The sequence below is a fragment of the Ambystoma mexicanum genome, chromosome 3q (genome assembly GCF_040938575.1).
Source record: "Ambystoma mexicanum isolate Mex_15411 chromosome 3q, UKY_AmexF1_1, whole genome shotgun sequence".
Lineage (NCBI taxonomy): Eukaryota > Metazoa > Chordata > Amphibia > Caudata > Ambystomatidae > Ambystoma > Ambystoma mexicanum.
This window is the reverse complement of record NC_090926.1, coordinates 1036450732-1036468839: the sequence shown is the minus strand read 5'-3', so window position 1 is coordinate 1036468839 and position 18108 is coordinate 1036450732. Positions and strand designations below refer to the sequence as shown.

At 47.1% G+C, this 18108-nt stretch overlaps 1 protein-coding gene across 1 annotated transcript in view; it reads left to right on the top strand.

The window, feature by feature from the left end:
* ENGASE (endo-beta-N-acetylglucosaminidase) overlaps nucleotides 1–18108 on the top strand; it is a 233987-nt gene that overhangs the window by 202951 nt on the left and 12928 nt on the right. Inside the window, exon 12 of the mRNA XM_069655216.1 lies at nucleotides 4328–4439. Coding sequence (XP_069511317.1) covers nucleotides 4328–4439 — 112 coding nt within the window. The remainder of the gene's footprint in view (nucleotides 1–4327; nucleotides 4440–18108) is intronic.

Genomic DNA, 18108 nt, shown 5'->3' with positions numbered 1-18108 from the left:
TTGCAGCCCAGCTTTCGATTAGTAGGTCAAATATAGTTGTACTGGCTCTTTTTGAATGTGTTGGATACTGAACTTTGGTTCCCTACTTGCTCAAATGCAAGGCCATTTCTGGCAGTGTTCGCTGCTGGGCTATGTTCTTTCACAGGCATCACACAGGTTTAGGTTTTTCTTTCTCCCTGTCTTTCCTATGTTTGCATTAGGTGCTGGACTTCGGTTTGCCAACATCAAAAGGCTTCTACGCATCCATGATTACATTTGTACCGGGTACCAGGCTTAGTTCTCCAGTGTGAATCAAATGCATTAGATAGCCTTCTCATCCAGCTTCTCTGCGCCTTTTCCACTCTCAAGCACTGACTTGTGCCATTCTCTGTGGCATGTAGCTCCACTCTCTAAGTCTGCGTTTAATCCTCCTAGAGCCTCTTCCACATCTGTACCTGCTAATCTTTTCCCTTCTTCTGATCCTTTGATGTGTATTCTGTTCTCTGGTGATATTGACCTCGCGCCCCAAAGAAAGGAACATTTGTTAGGATTACTAAGATTCTTGTTCTGACCGTAGGCCTTTGCTATGAAGTAATTCTTCCAGTCTAACTCATCTGAGAGCATTGCTTACTGAAAGGTCCATTAAGGATAGAATGTAACATTTTCCTAATCCAGCATTAAAAATATAGAAAACTGTTGTGAGGGAGTGATATTAATTGTGACCGTCTACATCCTTTCTTTTATCCCATTTTTCAAGGCTCTTCCTTTTGTGAAGAGGAAGGGTTTTTCTAAAACAATCCTGTTCAAGAATATTTTATATTTGCACATCTGTTGATCACATTGAATATCCATTTTACCTCAGACACTGTTTTTCCCTGAAAGAATAAAATGACATGAAGTATGTTTTTTTTTAGTTAACTAAAAACGTTTTTGCAGGTGTTCAACCACCCCAAATCAAGAATGCATTCAATGGTGCGTCCCATCAACAAAGACCACAACTTTTAATAATCCCTTCTTCACCAGAACCATAATGTATTGGCGTTTGAAATTGATTTGATAATTACTTGAATGCATTTAAACAATATTTCTGCTTGTTGTACAACTGAACAAATCACTTCTTCAAAAATCAGTTCCTGATACAATGTTCAGACATCATTTAACTGACGGGTTAAATCTGAGTCCATTATGCTAAAGACTCCTCAACATCATTCTATGTAGTTTACGGGTAATCAATTTAAAATTGGAGCACACTCTGTGACTCTCTAAACTCATTTGCCCGACAGGATACCCAAATAGAACACATACCAAATTCTTCTTTGTTTCTCTGCACTAATTAAGTGTACCCGGAAATCAAATAAAAATTCCCAATATGCTTCTAAATATGAATTAATTGGCATGTTGGTGCTCTGAATAATATTTCTAGATAATTGCCCTAGCTAATGACCATGACACCCAGCTCATCTGTTGCCGCTAACCCCATCCTGGCTGGTGGGAGGGGAGGGTTCAACTCTGCTTTCTTTATCTGGTTGGCTAATGTTCAGTGCTCTGCTCACATATCCTGCATCCCTTGCTGTCTTTCCAATACGCCACAGGATTTTGTGTGTTGTCTGACCCTCTGTTTGCAATACCGATTTTTTTTATTTTATGTATTTTTTATTTTGTTTAATATACATTTAGATAACTAATTAATCTTTAAATGCAAGTCCCTGCATTGTTTTAAAAATACATTCTACCTCTGGACATCACTTTGCTCTAATGTTGGTTGAAGCCGGCGTTTTCTGTTGCAGCTTTGTGTTAATGATCTCATCTGTAACTTGCCTTGCACAATACAAAACATCCTCTGCATGTAATTGGGCGTTATCTACATCTAACTTGCTGAACAATGTTTATTCTTTCTAGATTGTTCTAATTGCTTCTTAAGCGTAGAGAAGGGAATGTTTTAAAAAGGATATTCCTGAATTCAAATGATATTGAATGTAAAATGACCATGGCCCTTTCACTTGTTCAATGTTAAGGTCTATAGCATGAATCCAATGTTGCATGTATCTTAGTAATGCATTCAATGGGCATTCTTTTTCTAAGCGCTAGCGTACAAGTATTCATGTTTACAGTGAATGCATAAAGCTCCAGGAAGCTGCATCTGGAGGCTATAGTGAAGTTATACTTGACTGCAGTGAATGCATAAGCTCAATACATCTCTGTCTAAGCGCTATGAAAAGTATATAACACTGCTGTTCAAACTTGGCCTTGCCAATCTGTTCATGTGAAAATGTATAGTAGGTGTCTCTTATATGCTGCATGTAATTCTAACCACCAAGGTATTCTGTATACCTCTTGCTGGTTAAATACAGAATGTAGGTGTTTGAAGGTGTATTTTAACTGCAAAGATAGACTAATTCATGTTACTGTGGCTAGCTGTCGTCTTGCTGGTGGATCTTGGGTTAGCAGCTTCACCTCCTAATGGCCAGCATGCTCTTTCCTTGTGGGGATGCTCTTGGTCTCTTCCTGGGTTTCATTTTGTGTCCTGTTGCTCCATAAGCCTGGTCATCTGACACTTGTCACAGAGAGACTTGTGACGCATGTTGCCCTGCAGTATGTGACCGACCACATGGAATATTTACTGGTATTTGCATTTCCTTTCAAAGTGAGTGTCTGGTGGCAAAGAAAGGTTTGGACCATGGTAAAGCTAACATGAAAAATGGGGGTCTTGCCAAAGGCCATGAGAGGGAGATTATGGGCCATCACTATTCTTTCTGCCCATTGTGGAAAACATAACCTCATTTTTAAAGAAAATATTGTGTTCCCATGTAATTGAAACATGAAAATTAATAAAATGGCTTGGATCTAATTAGCCATACTACTAACTCTTACGCTCTAGGTTCATCAGTGGGACTGGAGTAGAGGAGAGGGTGGAGCGAAACGTGGCTATTTTGTGGCAGATACATCGGGTCTGATTACCTTTTGAATCCTGCAAATGTTTTGGTGGACTGTGATTTGTTCATTGGAAGAGTATCTTTTCTATCTTAGCCTGGAAGTGGACTGTTATTGGAGCCCTAAAGGTGGGACTAGTACCTTTGGGTAGGTGACTTTTTTTTGTTTTTTCAGCTGTAAATAAGATTTTACTTTTTCTTTTTAAAAACCTGTCTGGTTGTCTTTTACTGTAACAAGTGACTGCATTTTCTGAAAATGGAGACAGCCTGGTGACCCTAAACACTGCCTGTCTTACAGTGTGTGCCTCTCACCACTAGCAAGAATGGCTATGACTGGGTGGGCAGTTGTGTGTCCTTCCGTGCCTCTTGGGAACCTCTTCCGGTCACTGTGGTAGAAGGTCTGCTGCCTAAAGCCAGGCACCAAGATACAGCAACCTGTCATGACCACAAGCAAGCCGAAAGGATAGTCGAGCGTTTTACTGGTCCGATAAATCAGTGGTTGGTTGGGTAATTGGCTGGTTGGTTTTATGAGGGGCTGTTTGCATAGGTAAGAGGCTGGTTTTGTGATTTTAATGGCTCCGACCGTGAAGGGCTGGTACTTGGACCATGAAGGCTGGTTGTTGGAGCATGAGGGGCTGGTTGTTAAAGCGAGAGGTTTGTTGTAACAACAAGAGTAGGTGGCTCACTGTATGAGTGAGAGCAAGGTTGACTGAATGGCTCTTTAAGCTTCTGAGTAAGAGAGTACCAGAATTATAAAGTGCCACCTCTTCCTCTTATTTGGAGCCAGAGAGTTGGGAATCATTATGTAACCCCCAAACCAGGGCACTCTATCTTTACATGCAATGTGCCTCAATGTCCTGAACGGGTTAGTTGCTATGACCCAATCGACCTCAATGATGCACGCCTCTTCCTTTGTGCCCAGGCTGATGCAGGGTGGCACTGGGGTATAACATTGTCTCGGGCACCAATGAAAAAGTGGCCCACCGTTGCGAATGTCAATTCATTCCTTTTGTGATAGACTGTGTGAGTACTACCCAAGAGGGAGGTTTTTGATCAGATGTGATGCAAATTGTTCAATTAATATTTATTTAATGACATTGGTCAAAACTACTAGCCACTGGTGACGTAACATCAAACTGGTCCACATGGGCCAAAAAAGTGGCTTACTTGGACCAAGAATTGGTCCCACACTTGTATTTTGCGTTTTTGGTTCGAGCATTGCCCCATTGCCCTACAGACCAGTCCGAACCTGGGTTGAGGGCATTGGCAGTGAGGGGCTGAGAATTGTGCCATGGCACATTATTACTGTGTTCTCCATAAGAAATCCCCTGCACATCCTTGATCTGATGTGCAAAGTTCTATTTCGCTTTCTGCTGCAAAGGGCTGTCGCCCTCTAACACACGTTCTCTTTCCTCCAGGTGAACCCATGATTCGCACCCAGCACCCCCCAGCACTCGCAGACACCGACCCTTCCTATGCACGGGTAACTGGCCCCTGCATGCAGCAGAGTGACAGCGGCTGGACGCCGAGGTGAGTGCTCCACGCGTTCACCAACCGCCCTCCACTTCAATTTTCTAGCGAGTTGTGTTTTTAATTTTAATCTTTATTCCAATGTTCGAGGAACATACAAAAAATGCAACATACAAACAAATCCGAGACCCTATTGCTGAATGGATAATTGTTATGCGTTGTGCGTTCCTTTCTCCAATAGAACATTGTAAATTGCCCGTCCTGTGAAGTATGGTGCTGGACCCTTCCAGAATGGGGGAGAGGATCTGGGATATGGGAGAGATGCACGGTACAAGCCCGCACACACAATACAGGAAAACGCAGTCCTCGTGGTCCCACGAGTAGATCCCTGTCGGCCATCCTTCCCAAACCCAGCAGGAGCATCTGGTAACTTGCAGTATTCATTTTCCGACGGTCCTCAAAAGCCTGTAAGGCGTTCCCGTGAGAGAAAACTAAGCTTTTCCCTTTATGGGTTACTGTCGGGCATGCTGGCTGCAGGCCCAGGGCCTGCACATCTCTGTCCATGAGCTCTTTTGAGAGGACACAGGAGCTCCTTGGTTTTATTGAAAACATTTTCAGAGAGGTAATTTATAACGAACTATAATATCGAAAAAAATCAACACATTTCCTATTTGTCCCCCCAAACCCCATTTCCCCTTTTTTTTTTTACTCCCACCCATTGTAACCCCTTACCCCACCCCTATATATATATATATATATATATATCATCTTTTTTTTATTCAATGTTTCTTTAGAAGTTATAGTTTCGTTATAAATGACCTCTCTGAAAACGTTTTCAATAAAATCACTGGACACCAGCTCCTCACCATATGTTGAGTGTTCGGACTGAGATGTTAAAGGTATTTGTACCGCACACCGTCACCAACGGAGTTGCTCCCAGGTGCTCTGGCGGATCTGTAACGAGAAGGTGGGATGGGTTAGTAAGTTGAAGAGGGAGCAGGATAGTGAGAATGGTGGTATTCTGTTGGCAGCTTCAACTCGGTATACACCGGGTGCTGAGCTTTGGTGCGAGTATCGGATTGATGACAGTCTGCTTGTGCTGTTGGTGCGGCTTATGTGGTGCGGTGCGGTGTGGTGAAGTGCCTGCGGCTTGTGCGAGAGATGGTTGTGTCCGTTTCTTTGAGTGAGATGAGTATGAGGAAAGTTTGAGATTTTTGCTTAGTGGGTTATATGACATTTAACATGCTAAGATTTACAGTTCTGTCTAAGTGTGGCACTAGCTAACCTTCATAATCCTATCCAGATGCGGCTCAGGCCAATGTTCACAATTCTATCCAGGTGTGGGACATGCTAACATTCACAATTCCATCTAAGTGTGGCATTTGCTAGCCTTTGTAATTCCATCGAAGTGTCCTACTTAAAAAGCCCACCCTTGACCACCTTCTTCATCCAACTATTGCCCAATCTCCAACACCTGAGTCATAGCCAAACTTTTAGGCCACTTGACATACACCCAGCTCTGCGTCTACACAGAATCCAAATCCCTACTCTAGTTTCAGACCTCTCCAAAGAACGGAAACTTCCCTTCTCTCCATCTGGAATGACATGAAAAGAACGACAGACTCAGAAGGCTGTGCTGCACTCATCCAGCTTGACCTCTCGGCTGCTTTTGACACCATCAACCACTCCATCCTCCTGGAAATACTCCACTATCTATGCATCAGGGATTCTGCCCTAAAATGGATCTCTTCCTTCCTCTCCAACCGCTCACAAATCATGCTTCTCCCTCCATTCGTCCCCGCCCTTGCCCTGTCTCCAAAAGGGTCCCACAGTCGGCCTCCCTGTCCCGCCCCTCGTCAATCTCTACCTTCGAACCCTCCCCGCACTCATCAGCTCTCAAAACCTAACCTACTACAACTACGCTGATGACTCGTATCATTTTCAAGATTCCCAAGAACACGGCCGCCTCCCATCCACACCTCGCCTCCTGCCTTGCTGCAATCCACCACTGGATATTCATGATCTGTGGTAAACACTCACACTTCCCGCAACCCACCACCTGGCCACCCTCTTTAGAACCCCCGCCCACAGCATCCAACTCTGTAAATAACCTGGAAATGCACCTTGGACTCAGATCTAACACTCATCACATCAACACTGTATCCCAAACTTGTCATTACCACCTCTGCATCCTCCGACAAATCTTTCCTTATCTCTCCTACCCTCAGAGTCTCTGCAATGTTGATGATCATCCTTTCCCGCTTAGACTAGGCCAATTCCCTCTCTCTGGGCGCTCCCGCCTATCGGCTCAGAAAGCTCCAGCGGAACCAAACCTCTGCAGCCAGACTCCCCCTTGACCTCTCATCCAGATAATGCATCACTCCTGCCCTTACAGTGCTCCGCTGGCTTCCTAGCAGCTGACGGGCGACATTCAAGGCCATGTGCATTACACACCGCAACCGTAACAGTACAGGCCCTGAATTCCTCCAACACAAGGTTACACAGTACCAACCCATCAGAAACCTTAGATCTGGCTCTGCCCGCCTCCCTGTGATTCCCCCTTTCAATTCCACCAGAGTTGGAGGATCCTCCCTCTCCATCTACGCTCGCACCCTTTGGAACTCGGTGCCACCCTGCCGCAGTGAGTACTTACTACCTTCCCTTCAAGAAGGCCCTCGGAACCTGGTAATTCCCTTCAGCAACGTGACTATTTTTCCCCATTGCACGCGTACCTTCTTGACACCTAGGCCTCGACACTTTCAGTGCTTCCCCAATATATTCTCCTATGCAAGGTAAAGTATACATTCGGAGCAGACTTGACGATCTGATAACAAGGCTACATCAAAAGCAAAGCTCCAACTGAGGCTCAAGTTATGTATTTACGCACCACTTCAGTGGACACCACCGCAGGCACGGCCAAACCCACACGCACGCATCTGCCTCCATACACCAGAATAAAACACAAAGAACCACATCTCTGCCATCAGAATGCAGCTATGTGCTATGACAAAAAAATCAGTCTAGCTGGACACATTACGAGTCTCTCGTACTAACACCCTCTCCTACCACCTCTGAGCACCCATCCACATGCCTGACCATCATGAGTTGCTTACTGGAGCTCAGCCATCCCACCCAAATCCCTATTTTGGCCAAATGCACAACCACATTCTAATCCTTGTGGCAACTTTCCCATACCCAGGACTTCGGTCCCCCCACACAAGCGCATTGAGGCCACACCTATGGGATAAAGGCGCTATAGAAATGACAAACTGCTACTACTTGAGTGTTGGGAGAAACCCACAGAGGGAGCACTTTTGGTGGTTATAAAATATGCTAATCAGTGTACATAAATCCTGTTCAATTTGTCTACGGGTTTGTCTGGCTTTCGTCCTGGGCTCGAGACTGAGGGAGTGCTTGTCGCCACAGTGGATGATCTTATGCACCTCCAGGACCAGGGCATTTTGGGAGCTCCCATTTTACTTGATCCCTCTCCCACCTTTGACACTGTCAACCACTCAGTCCTGTTGGAGCGCCTTGCGCAAGCATCACTGGCACTGTCTTGACCTGGTTCAGCTCATTTCTGTCCGACCGGGCTCAGTCACTTTCTTTCCGCCCCCTTTTCGGTCTGTCCCTGTTCCTCTCACTTGTGGTGTACCCTAAGCGTCTGCCATGTCACCCATTTTGTTTAATATCTGCATTCAGCCTCTGGCCAAACGTATCTCCTGCCACGGCTTCCTTTGTTATTCCTACGGCGATGACCCCCAAATCATTGTGCGCTTGCATCATTCATCAGAGGAGACGGCCTCTCGTTTTAGGGCCTGTCTGGCAGCCATGAGGGGTTGAATGATTGGAAATTGGCTCATGGCGAAGGACAGCAAAACTCGGGCGTTGGTGGTATGACTGCACTCTGGACCCCTCTGTTTTCGCCCCCATCTCGTGGACCTTTCCCTGCCCCGGTTGCAATGGTAAAAGACCTTGGTGTTCTGATCGGTGCCACCCTTTCCGCTGACAAGCCGATTGATGCGGGATGCCAACAGGGCCACTTTCAGCAGAATATTCTGAGTAAGGTTCTTCTCTTCAGACCCGTGCAGATTAGGGCTGCGGCGGTGGCTTCCCTGGTGCTGTCCGCCCTGGACTGTTGAAAAACACCTTGTATCTGGGGCAACCATCATATCTTATTCGGCGACTTAAGGTCATCGAGAATTCAGTGGCTATGGCGCCCACCTTTGCACTGCGTATATCTCATGTCACTGGCTCCCGGCCGACAAGCGGATTTCCTTTAAGTCCATCTGTCTGCTCCACTGGGCTTACTACGGCAAGGGAGCAGGGTATCTGCATCAGAAATGGGTTCATTATCCCCCTGCTAGAGTGCTGCGGTCCACTCACCTGTGCTTAGGCGTTGTCCCTCGGATTGGCGGCCAGGCTTCTTCTGTTGCTGCTGCTAGAATGTAGAATGCTCTTCCTTCTTTTCTTGTTATTGAGGACCATCTCTCCTTTAGGCGAGCCCTGAAAACCCACTTGTTTTGACACTTCCTGTTCCGTTTTGACTCCCAGTGCTGTCCCCAGCGCCAAGATGCCACTCTGCGAACGTTGCGCCTTATACATTCCAAATAAAATAAGACGTTAAGTGATTCTTCTATAATGTTGCGTCACTCGCTTGACGTGTTCATCGATGTGCAGTTTAATTTGGGGGTTCTTTAGCTTTCCCAAGCCTTGAAAGAGGTATGGGAACGGCCTCTTAATCAACGTGTCCTTTCCAGCCTTATGCTGTGTCGTGAGGCGACATTATGTTACATCGCCATCCTAAATCTAAGGTTGCCCGCGCATTTGATGGGCGTGCAGATTGAGTGAATGTCCATTTTATGTTGCATGTCGTCAAGAACAGTTCCAATCCTGGCAGAGGAGATTGTGATCTGTTTGGGTAAATGCATGCGTGATGTTCCTTTTCACTAATGATGTTAAAGGTGGCACTGGTATCCAGCAGGTACTTGAGTGAATGTCTGTCTATTTTCAACAGAGGGATTGAGCTATGAGCAGTGATGTTTAGCAAGAGCAAGTTTATTGAATAAACATAGAACACACAGACCCAGATCGCACAGCCTGAGTTGGTATTACTACAAAATATCACAGACCATCACAGCGACAAAATATCACAGACCATCACAGCAAAGCTGAAAAGTCAGATTTTTAACCGCCCCATTTTGCTGCATATATATGTGGGGTTAGGGGTTAAGTTAATAACAAATGGGGAGTGGGGGTTACAGGAGGTCTCCCCCCAGCAATATATATGCAGCGAAATTGGGTAAACGAACCAAGAAAATCCGCATTTTTGGCTTTGCAGTAATGGGGCCGTCCACCTGATATTAGCTGCCACCCCTGGTGACTAAATTTACCAAAACGGGCACATCAAAGGATGCCCAATTTGTGGCTGCACAAGGAATTGACCAACTGTAATTAAAGAGAATAAAAGTTCCAATTGTTATCAACAAAAAAAGTATATGCAAATTTAGTGTTTTAATTATTATTGGTGTGTTTATTAAGCACGGACATAACTTCAGGAAGCAAGAGTCCGCTTTACACTCAGGGGAAGAGCGCAGTGAGGGAAGCGGAGAAAAGGGGATCTAACGAGGCAGCAAAGGTGGGCAATTGGCAGCGAGGGATCTCCGAGCAACCAGGGCAGGAAACGGTGGCTGGCAGATCACCGACTCTCAGGTAGAGTGGGGAGTGGAGGGTGTGTGGTCGCCATTCCTTGAAATGGCAGGGTCTTGTGCTCTTTCCTGAACTCTAGAAGCAGTGCAGTGATGCTGACTGGAAGGAGCTTCCAAAGACTTGGGGCGTAGACAGAGGAGGCCGGCCTTCGGTCCAAGGCAGTATTGTACATAAGCATCTACATGTGGTGTAATGAAAGGTGTAGATTCCACTGCACCAACACTCCGGTTTCTGAACAATATGCCAGAACGGAGCTCTCAAATGTAGTCCTAAAAGTCCTGCCTACCATTGTGTGTTCCTGTACGTATTGTAAATGCAGGGCTACATGTGCCAGAATGCAATATAAAGTGGACCTAAAAGTCAGGACTGGTGGTTATCCCAGACTTCACTTGGCACAGCTTGAGATCTCTGCAAACTACCCCATACATGGCTGTAGTACTTTGTCAGGATTGCAACACAAACATGTCTGTGTGATAGTCTCCTCTTTCTGGTCATTCTGCATAGTACCAAAATGCGTGCATGTGTAAAACAATAAGATATGTATTTGTAAATCTGCAACTAAAGGTGTTAAATCCCCTCCAGCCGATGGCTTCCCAAAGCCAGCTTGGCTCAGCACTGGGAACATCGCAGGTATTACTGTGCTTTATTGGGTATTGTTTTAGCACAATGGTCTTTATGCAGAGGCTCCCTGTGCTTTTGTTGATGGACTTGTGGACTACAGGTGGGAAAGAGCATGAAAATGAATGGGGCTTCTGTGCATGCTTGCCCAGTGTATATTGATAATCGCACACCCTTGAGTCAGAGAAGGGAAATACTTAGCAACAAGCTTCTTTATCCTGGGCCCATGCCTCATTTCCATACATGGAAGGCACAGACATTGATTAAATGGTGTTTATTTGATCTAAAAGAGTAAACTGAGCTGTAGACGCATCCCTGGTGCAGAAGGGGCACTAGTGGTTTACATCTCTCCTGGTCTGTGCTCTGTGAGTTTGTGTCTGATCCTTTTAAATTGGGGAGATCTTAAAATATTTTGGGGCCCGGGCACAGAATGTTTTGGCGTCCCCTGAACCAAACCAGATTGTACAACTGCTGAAGCATGGACGAAGGAGAAAGATTGGAAGGGACACATACCACAGCATAGAAAGTGCACATCAAAGGTTCACTGAACATAGACTGGGACAAGGAGAGGCCATGGTTTCTTTAAGTGGTGTTGCCACGAGTGTGCCAAGAAACAAACTGTTGTGTGCAATATAACAGTGGTCACTATTATTCTATAAGAGGCAACACGGGCACATTTTAAAAATGTACTTATTTATGTACAGAGAGGAACAATGGAACAATGCTCTTTCAATCACAAAAGAACATACAATAGAGTAAACCAATAAGTGTGGGGTTTTGGGAAGAGCTACCTGGGGAACTAAACTCCGTACCTGGAGAACTGAACCACTTCTGGTGGCTGACAATTTTCAAATATTCTGGGTAGTCCATGTTAAGAAGCCATCCACTGTGAGATTGAATGAGGTGTCTAGTTTCACACACGTGGCACTTGACCGCATTGTTTCCCAACAGTTGTCAAACTGAAAGGTGCAATTATTTGTGAATGTTTGACTTCCATGAATTAAAAATAATGTCCTGCTTTGTAGAATGCACTTAGAAAGCACAGACATCACATTATAAACTAGCATGACAATATATATATATTTCTGAGGCTTGTGGAATCTGCTTAGATCACATGCTGTGCATAGGCCGACATCTAGTGGAAGCTGCGGAGTATTACAGTTTGTTTTTCGAAACTCGAAAATGGGCGTCGACACAGGCGTGCCAGTAATACTATCCCTAGTGTGACGTCCACTGTACCCAAGATCCCTCACGCGTCTAGGATCCTCCATACTGGTCGGAAGCATCTTGCGGAGTCCCCTGGCCTTAGCCATACTTTTGCTTATTATTAAAGTTTAAAATTATTTATTAACATCCTTCCCCACCCCAACGTCGACCCTCGACACTCGACGACGGCTGGAGAAGACATCGACCGTCGGCTGCTGCACGACGGATCTGGGCCTCGGAAGGCCGCTGGCCTCGGCCCGGGCCGAGTAGGCCGCTGGCCTCGGCCCTGCAAGTAGGGAGAGTGGGGGGTGGTACATACTCTATACTCTTGGTATATAGGTACACCTTATAGGTACACCTTATATATTTCCTACACTTACCAGCCCGCTGCCTCAAGGTGCGTATGGAGGGTACCCCTTTCCAATTCTGCCCCAAGTGCAACCGCAAATACCCTTGGGTCGACAGGCACGCCACGTGCAATCTCTGCTTGCCGAGGGACCACCCCGAAGCGAACTGCAGAGCGTGTAGTAGGTTTAAGCCTAAGACACTTAAGGACCGTTCGACAAAGCGTTGGGCCCACCACGCCAGGCAGGCGGCCATGGCAGCGGAGGGCGCCTTCAGCGATGGCAGCGACGCCGTACTTTCGGACGGCGAGGGCATTACGGCGTCGAAAGACTGCCGAGCGCAGGTCCCCGACCTCGGAAGGTTGTCCGGCAGGGCGGCTATGGGGAAGACCCCCGGCGACGCAAGCGCTACACACCCTACACACACTAAGCACACTAAGTCCAACCGAACCTCGACGACGTCGACTTCTCGGAAAGAGGCACAGATAGAACGGTCCGACTCGGTGTCCTCTGGCCGCTCTCGATCGAGATCGCCTCATGACGCAAGGCAATCATCCACTCTTGCCAAGAGTGCCTCGCTCCCTAGATTAACGGAAGTTCGATCGTCGGAAGACGAAGACGACCTACACCCCCAGGCCGCGCTCCAGGAGACCGAGGCCGCAGTTAACACCAGCGAGGCCCCACGCTCGAAACACACAGATACCTCCCCAGACCCTCGACGCCAGCCGTCGAAAGTCTCTGGGGCCTCCAAGGGGCAGGGAAAACATTTTTCCACGCATGGGGAGGGGGGGAAACAGCGGAAAGCACAGCCTTCCACTCCTGTAAGACCATCCTTCCACCCTAAGCAGACAGACAAACACAAATCTACTGGGACATCAACATCCAGCAAGGGTACCCTTGATAAGTCCTCTAAGTTGCCTACTAAAGTCATACCCTGTTCCAAAGAATGGTCCAGTGAAGACATAGACAGGGTCATGTCAAGGATGTCTTCCTTAGCTGATTTTTATGACAAAAACCCAGAACATTTCCTTTTGTATGACCCTCAAGGGGCCACACCCTCAGGCTCCTCTGATCCTATCCCCCTAAGTAAAAAGGCCCGGTTCGAAAGACCTGAACCCTTCGAGATGCAGCCTTACTCTACTCCATACTCTACTCCACACCAGGAGTTTGAAATTATGGAGGAACAAACCGGGACTGAATATTATGCGGATGATGAGGACCTGGAGGAGGTAGAAGATGAGCAGGAAATTTACAGAGTAGATTCCCCGGTAGAGAGCGAAGCCCCAGTTACCGACTCGCCAGTTGATAACCAGCCCCTCCTTAATGAAGTTCTCGCTCGCGCAGCAGAACATTTTCACATCGACACCCACGGTGTACAGGAGGAAAGGGACTTTGCAGAAGAGTTGGTGGGAGAGAGGAGGCCGGTCGCTCAGACCATCCCTATCCTTAAATCCATCCAACGTAGAATAGATCCATCCCTGGTGAATCCTAACCTCACCAGAGCCGTCAACCCCAGAGTCGAAAAACTTTTTCGGGCAGCCCAGTCTGACCCTCTTTATATAAGAGGACATCTTAAACCAGACTCCCTAGTGGTTACCAACACTCGGAAGAGGGCTGGGACACCCTTATCGTCGTCAGAAGCTCCTCCCGACAAGGAGAGCAAAAAACTGTACGGGTTTGGCAGGAAGGTAGCCTCAACGTCCGCCTACCAAGCAAGGATTGCAAACTCCACCACCCTGTTGGCAAGTTACAACTGCCATCAATGGGAAGAGGTCGCGGCGCTCATAGCCTCTGCTCCTGAACCGTTAAAGGGCCAGTTGGCTCAGATCTCGGCAGAAGGGAGAGCCGTGTCTGGTTGCATATTAAAAGCAACTTTCGACGCCGCGGACAACGCAGGAAGATTGATAGCAGAAGGTACTGTTATCAAGAGACATGCGTGGTTACGGCAGTCGGGGTTCAAAACAGAAACCCAGGCTTCATTAATAGACAAGCCGGTGGAACCCGATCTATTTTTGGGGAAAGCGGTCGAAGACGCACTTAAGAATGCCAAGGACGAATACGAGACTCTCAAATCCCTTGGCCAGCTTACCAACAAAACCCCTAACCAGAGGGGGAACAGTAATTTTCGTCGCCCACGCGGCCAAAATTCACAAAGAGGCAACTATGCCCAAGGACAGGGTACACAATGGAACAACAACCAGCAGTCTACCCAAAGTTACGGCAGGGGTAACAAGAGAGGTCGTGGAAGAGGCAGAGGCAGCCCCAACAAGGGAGGTGGCACGCCTCCACCAAAGCAGTGACGCTCAGTTCAGGGTCCCTTCTCACGCAACCCCAGTAGGGGGACGCATTTCCAACTTCACCCAGGCTTGGGAAGGGATCACCTCAGACAGATGGGTGCTGTCAACAGTGTCCACAGGATATTGTATAGAATTACTGCAGCGTCCCCGGAACCACCCTCCACGACAAAGAATACACTACTTAGAACATCAGAAGATCCTTCTCGAGGAGATCGCCATTCTGCTAGAAAAGGACGCGATAGAACTCGTCCCAGGACACCAGGTAAACAAGGGTATCTATTCAACCTACTTCCTTGTGCCAAAGAAAGATTTGACAATGCGCCCAGTATTGGATTTACGGCCTGCCAACAAGTATGTCAAGCCCCAAAAATTCCGTATGACACCGCTACAAGAGGTAATCCCCCTCCTAAAAAAGGGGATTACATGGCAACCTTGGATATGAAAGATGCTTATTTTCATATTTCCATGCTCCCAGCGCACAGAAAATACTTGTGCTTCAAGGTGGACAGTCGCCACTACCAATTCAAGGTACTGCCCTTCGGGATAGCTTCAGCACCAAGGGTATTCACCAAGGTACTGGCGGTGGCAGCTGCACACCTACGCAGGGAGGCAATCCCAGTGTACCCTTATCTGGACGACTGGCTCATAACGGGGGAAACCCCAGGAATTTGCAGGTCAAACATTCAGAGGACTATCGACCTCCTCCACGAATTAGGCTTCTCTATCAACGAGAAGAAGTCAAGTCTGGTGCCAAGCACCTCCAAACAGTTCCTAGGAGCAATCCTAGATACTCAGAAAGGGTTGACCTTCCCTTCGGAAGAGAAAATTCGGAATATACTACTGCAAATTCCACATTATCAGTCAGGTCAACAAATAACGGTACGCAAAGCAATGCGGTTACTGGGCATGATGGCGTCATGCATTTACCTGGTCCCCCACGCGCGTCTGCGCATGCGTCCCATGCAGGAATGGTTGGCGAAACAGTGGTCTCAGGCAAGTGGTCAGTGGGACGATCTAGTGGTCGTTTCGCCAACACTCGTACAGAGCTTACACTGGTGGACAAGAGAGAATCTTGCAAGGGGAAAACCCTTTTACGATCCAGAAGTACAGGCAGTGGTGACTACAGATGCATGCCTGACTGGGTGGGGAGCTCACCATCTCCACCACACAGCTCAGGGTCTCTGGTCTCACTCAGTAGCCAAGAACCACATCAATCTGCTAGAGCTTCTGGCAGTATTCCGAGCGCTTCGGGCGTTCGAGCCCCATCTGCTAAACTTGTCGGTGCAGATCCGGACGGACAGCACGACAGCCATGTTCTATCTGAACAAACAAGGAGGGACTCGTTCGCCAAATCTGTCCAAGCTTGCCCAGAAAATCTGGATATGGGCACTCAGACGGAACATCTTCCTGTCATCACAACATGTTCCAGGGGAGCTCAATTCCCTAGCGGATGCCCTAAGCAGAGACTCCCTCCCAGAAGAACACGAATGGGTCCTTCACAGAGATATCGTAGAAGATCTCTTCTCTCGGTGGGGTTTCCCCACTATAGACCTATTCGCCACAAGCGAAAACAAACAATGCCCAGGATTTGAATCCAGGTTCCCCCAGCCAGACTCCCAAGGGAACGCCCTGTGGATGAACTGGTCAGGGATGTTTGCGTACGTTTTTCCACCAACTCCTCTCATCAGGAAGGTGGTGTACAAGATGAACAAGGAATCGATGACGCTCATCCTAGTTGCTCCCATGTGGGCGAGACAACCATGGTTTCCACACCTACGCAGGATGGCGATGTGCGAGCCCATCAAACTCCCAGCCTGGTACAACCTACTGTCCCAGCAACAAGGTCAAACAGTGCACCAGGAACCCAACTCAATGAACCTGGCAGCATGGCTCCTGAGGTCATAGAGTTTGGCCATCTCAATTTACCACAGAGGTGTATGGACATCCTAAAAGAATCCAGGAAACCAAGCACAAGGCACTGTTACTTTGACAAGTGGAAGAGATTCGTTATTTGGTGCCAGAATAAACAAATCAACCCAGTTGATTGCACTCCTTCCAACGTTGTAACATACATGCTCCACCTGCTGGACGCAGGTTTGGTTTTTAACTCTCTGAAAGTACACCTGGCAGCCCTCTCGGCTTACACCACATCCCATAACAAAGTATCGTGGTGGAAAGTACCAGTAGTTAAAGCCTTCATGGAAGGAGTAAAGAGACTTCACCCTCCTATTTCGAACCCACCGCCAGGATGGGACCTCAATGTGGTGCTAGCTAAGCTCATGGGCCCCCCTTTCGAACCCATGCATAAAAGTAGTCTCAAACACCTGACTTATAAAACGGCCTTCTTAGTAGCCATTACCTCTATAAGAAGGGTCAGTGAAATTCAGGCTCTGTCAGTGCAGGATCCTTTCTTTACTATCCACAAAGACAAACTGGTTTTACGCACACACCCTAGGTTCTCACCTAAATTTATATCTAAGTTCCATGTAAACCAGTCCATCGAGCTTCCGGCTTTCTTCCAGAACCCGCAAAGCTCAGCTGAGGTGAAACTACACACCCTTGATGTGCGTAGGGCGGTCCTCTACTACGTAAATAAAACCAGACCGCTAAGGAAAACAGATCAACTGTTTGTCTCCGTAGCTACAGGCAGAGAAGGGGATCGCGTCTCTAAAGGCGCGATCTCGAAGTGGATTATCAACTGTATACAGCTGTGTTACTCTCTTTCTGAAAAAACTCTGCCTTTTACGCCAAGGGCCCATTCTACTAGAGGCATTGGGGCCACTCTGGCTTTCATTGCAAATGTTCCCCTCGACACCATTTGCAAAGCAGCTACTTGGAGCTCTATTCACACTTTTACTCAGCATTACTGCATTGACACTCATTCCAAGACAGATACACAAGTGGGACAAGCGGTTCTAAGACACCTGTTTGCTCATGACCCTTCTCACATCCCACCTCCTTCTTCTGGTACTGCTCGCTAATCTATGCACAGCATGTGATCTAAGCAGATTCCACAAGCCTCAGAAGGGATACATTACTCACCGAAATCGTATTTCTGATGCTTGTATCTGCTTAGATTCACATGCGACCCACCCTTCCTCCCCTCCGAGAGAAGGCGCATGATTGCTTGTAGTCTTACCTTCTGTCTATCTGCTTGGATTATCTGTACTCACGCTACTCCTCATGCTTCCTCATGTCAGAAAAAATACAATCTGAGGATCCTAGACGCGTGAGGGATCTTGGGTACAGTGGACGTCACACTAGGGATAGTATTACTGGCACGCCTGTGTCGACGCCCATTTTCGAGTTTCGAAAAACAAACTGTAATACTCCGCAGCTTCCACTAGATGTCGGCCTATGCACAGCATGTGAATCTAAGCAGATACAAGCATCAGAAATACGATTACGGTGAGTAATGTATCCCATATATATATATATATATTTTAAATTGTGCAAAAGCATGATTGCAGCTTTTATTTATTGTCCATCATATATGGAAACATAGTAGTATGAGACTACGGTGAGATATGAACCTAAGAGATTCCAACTGTGTTG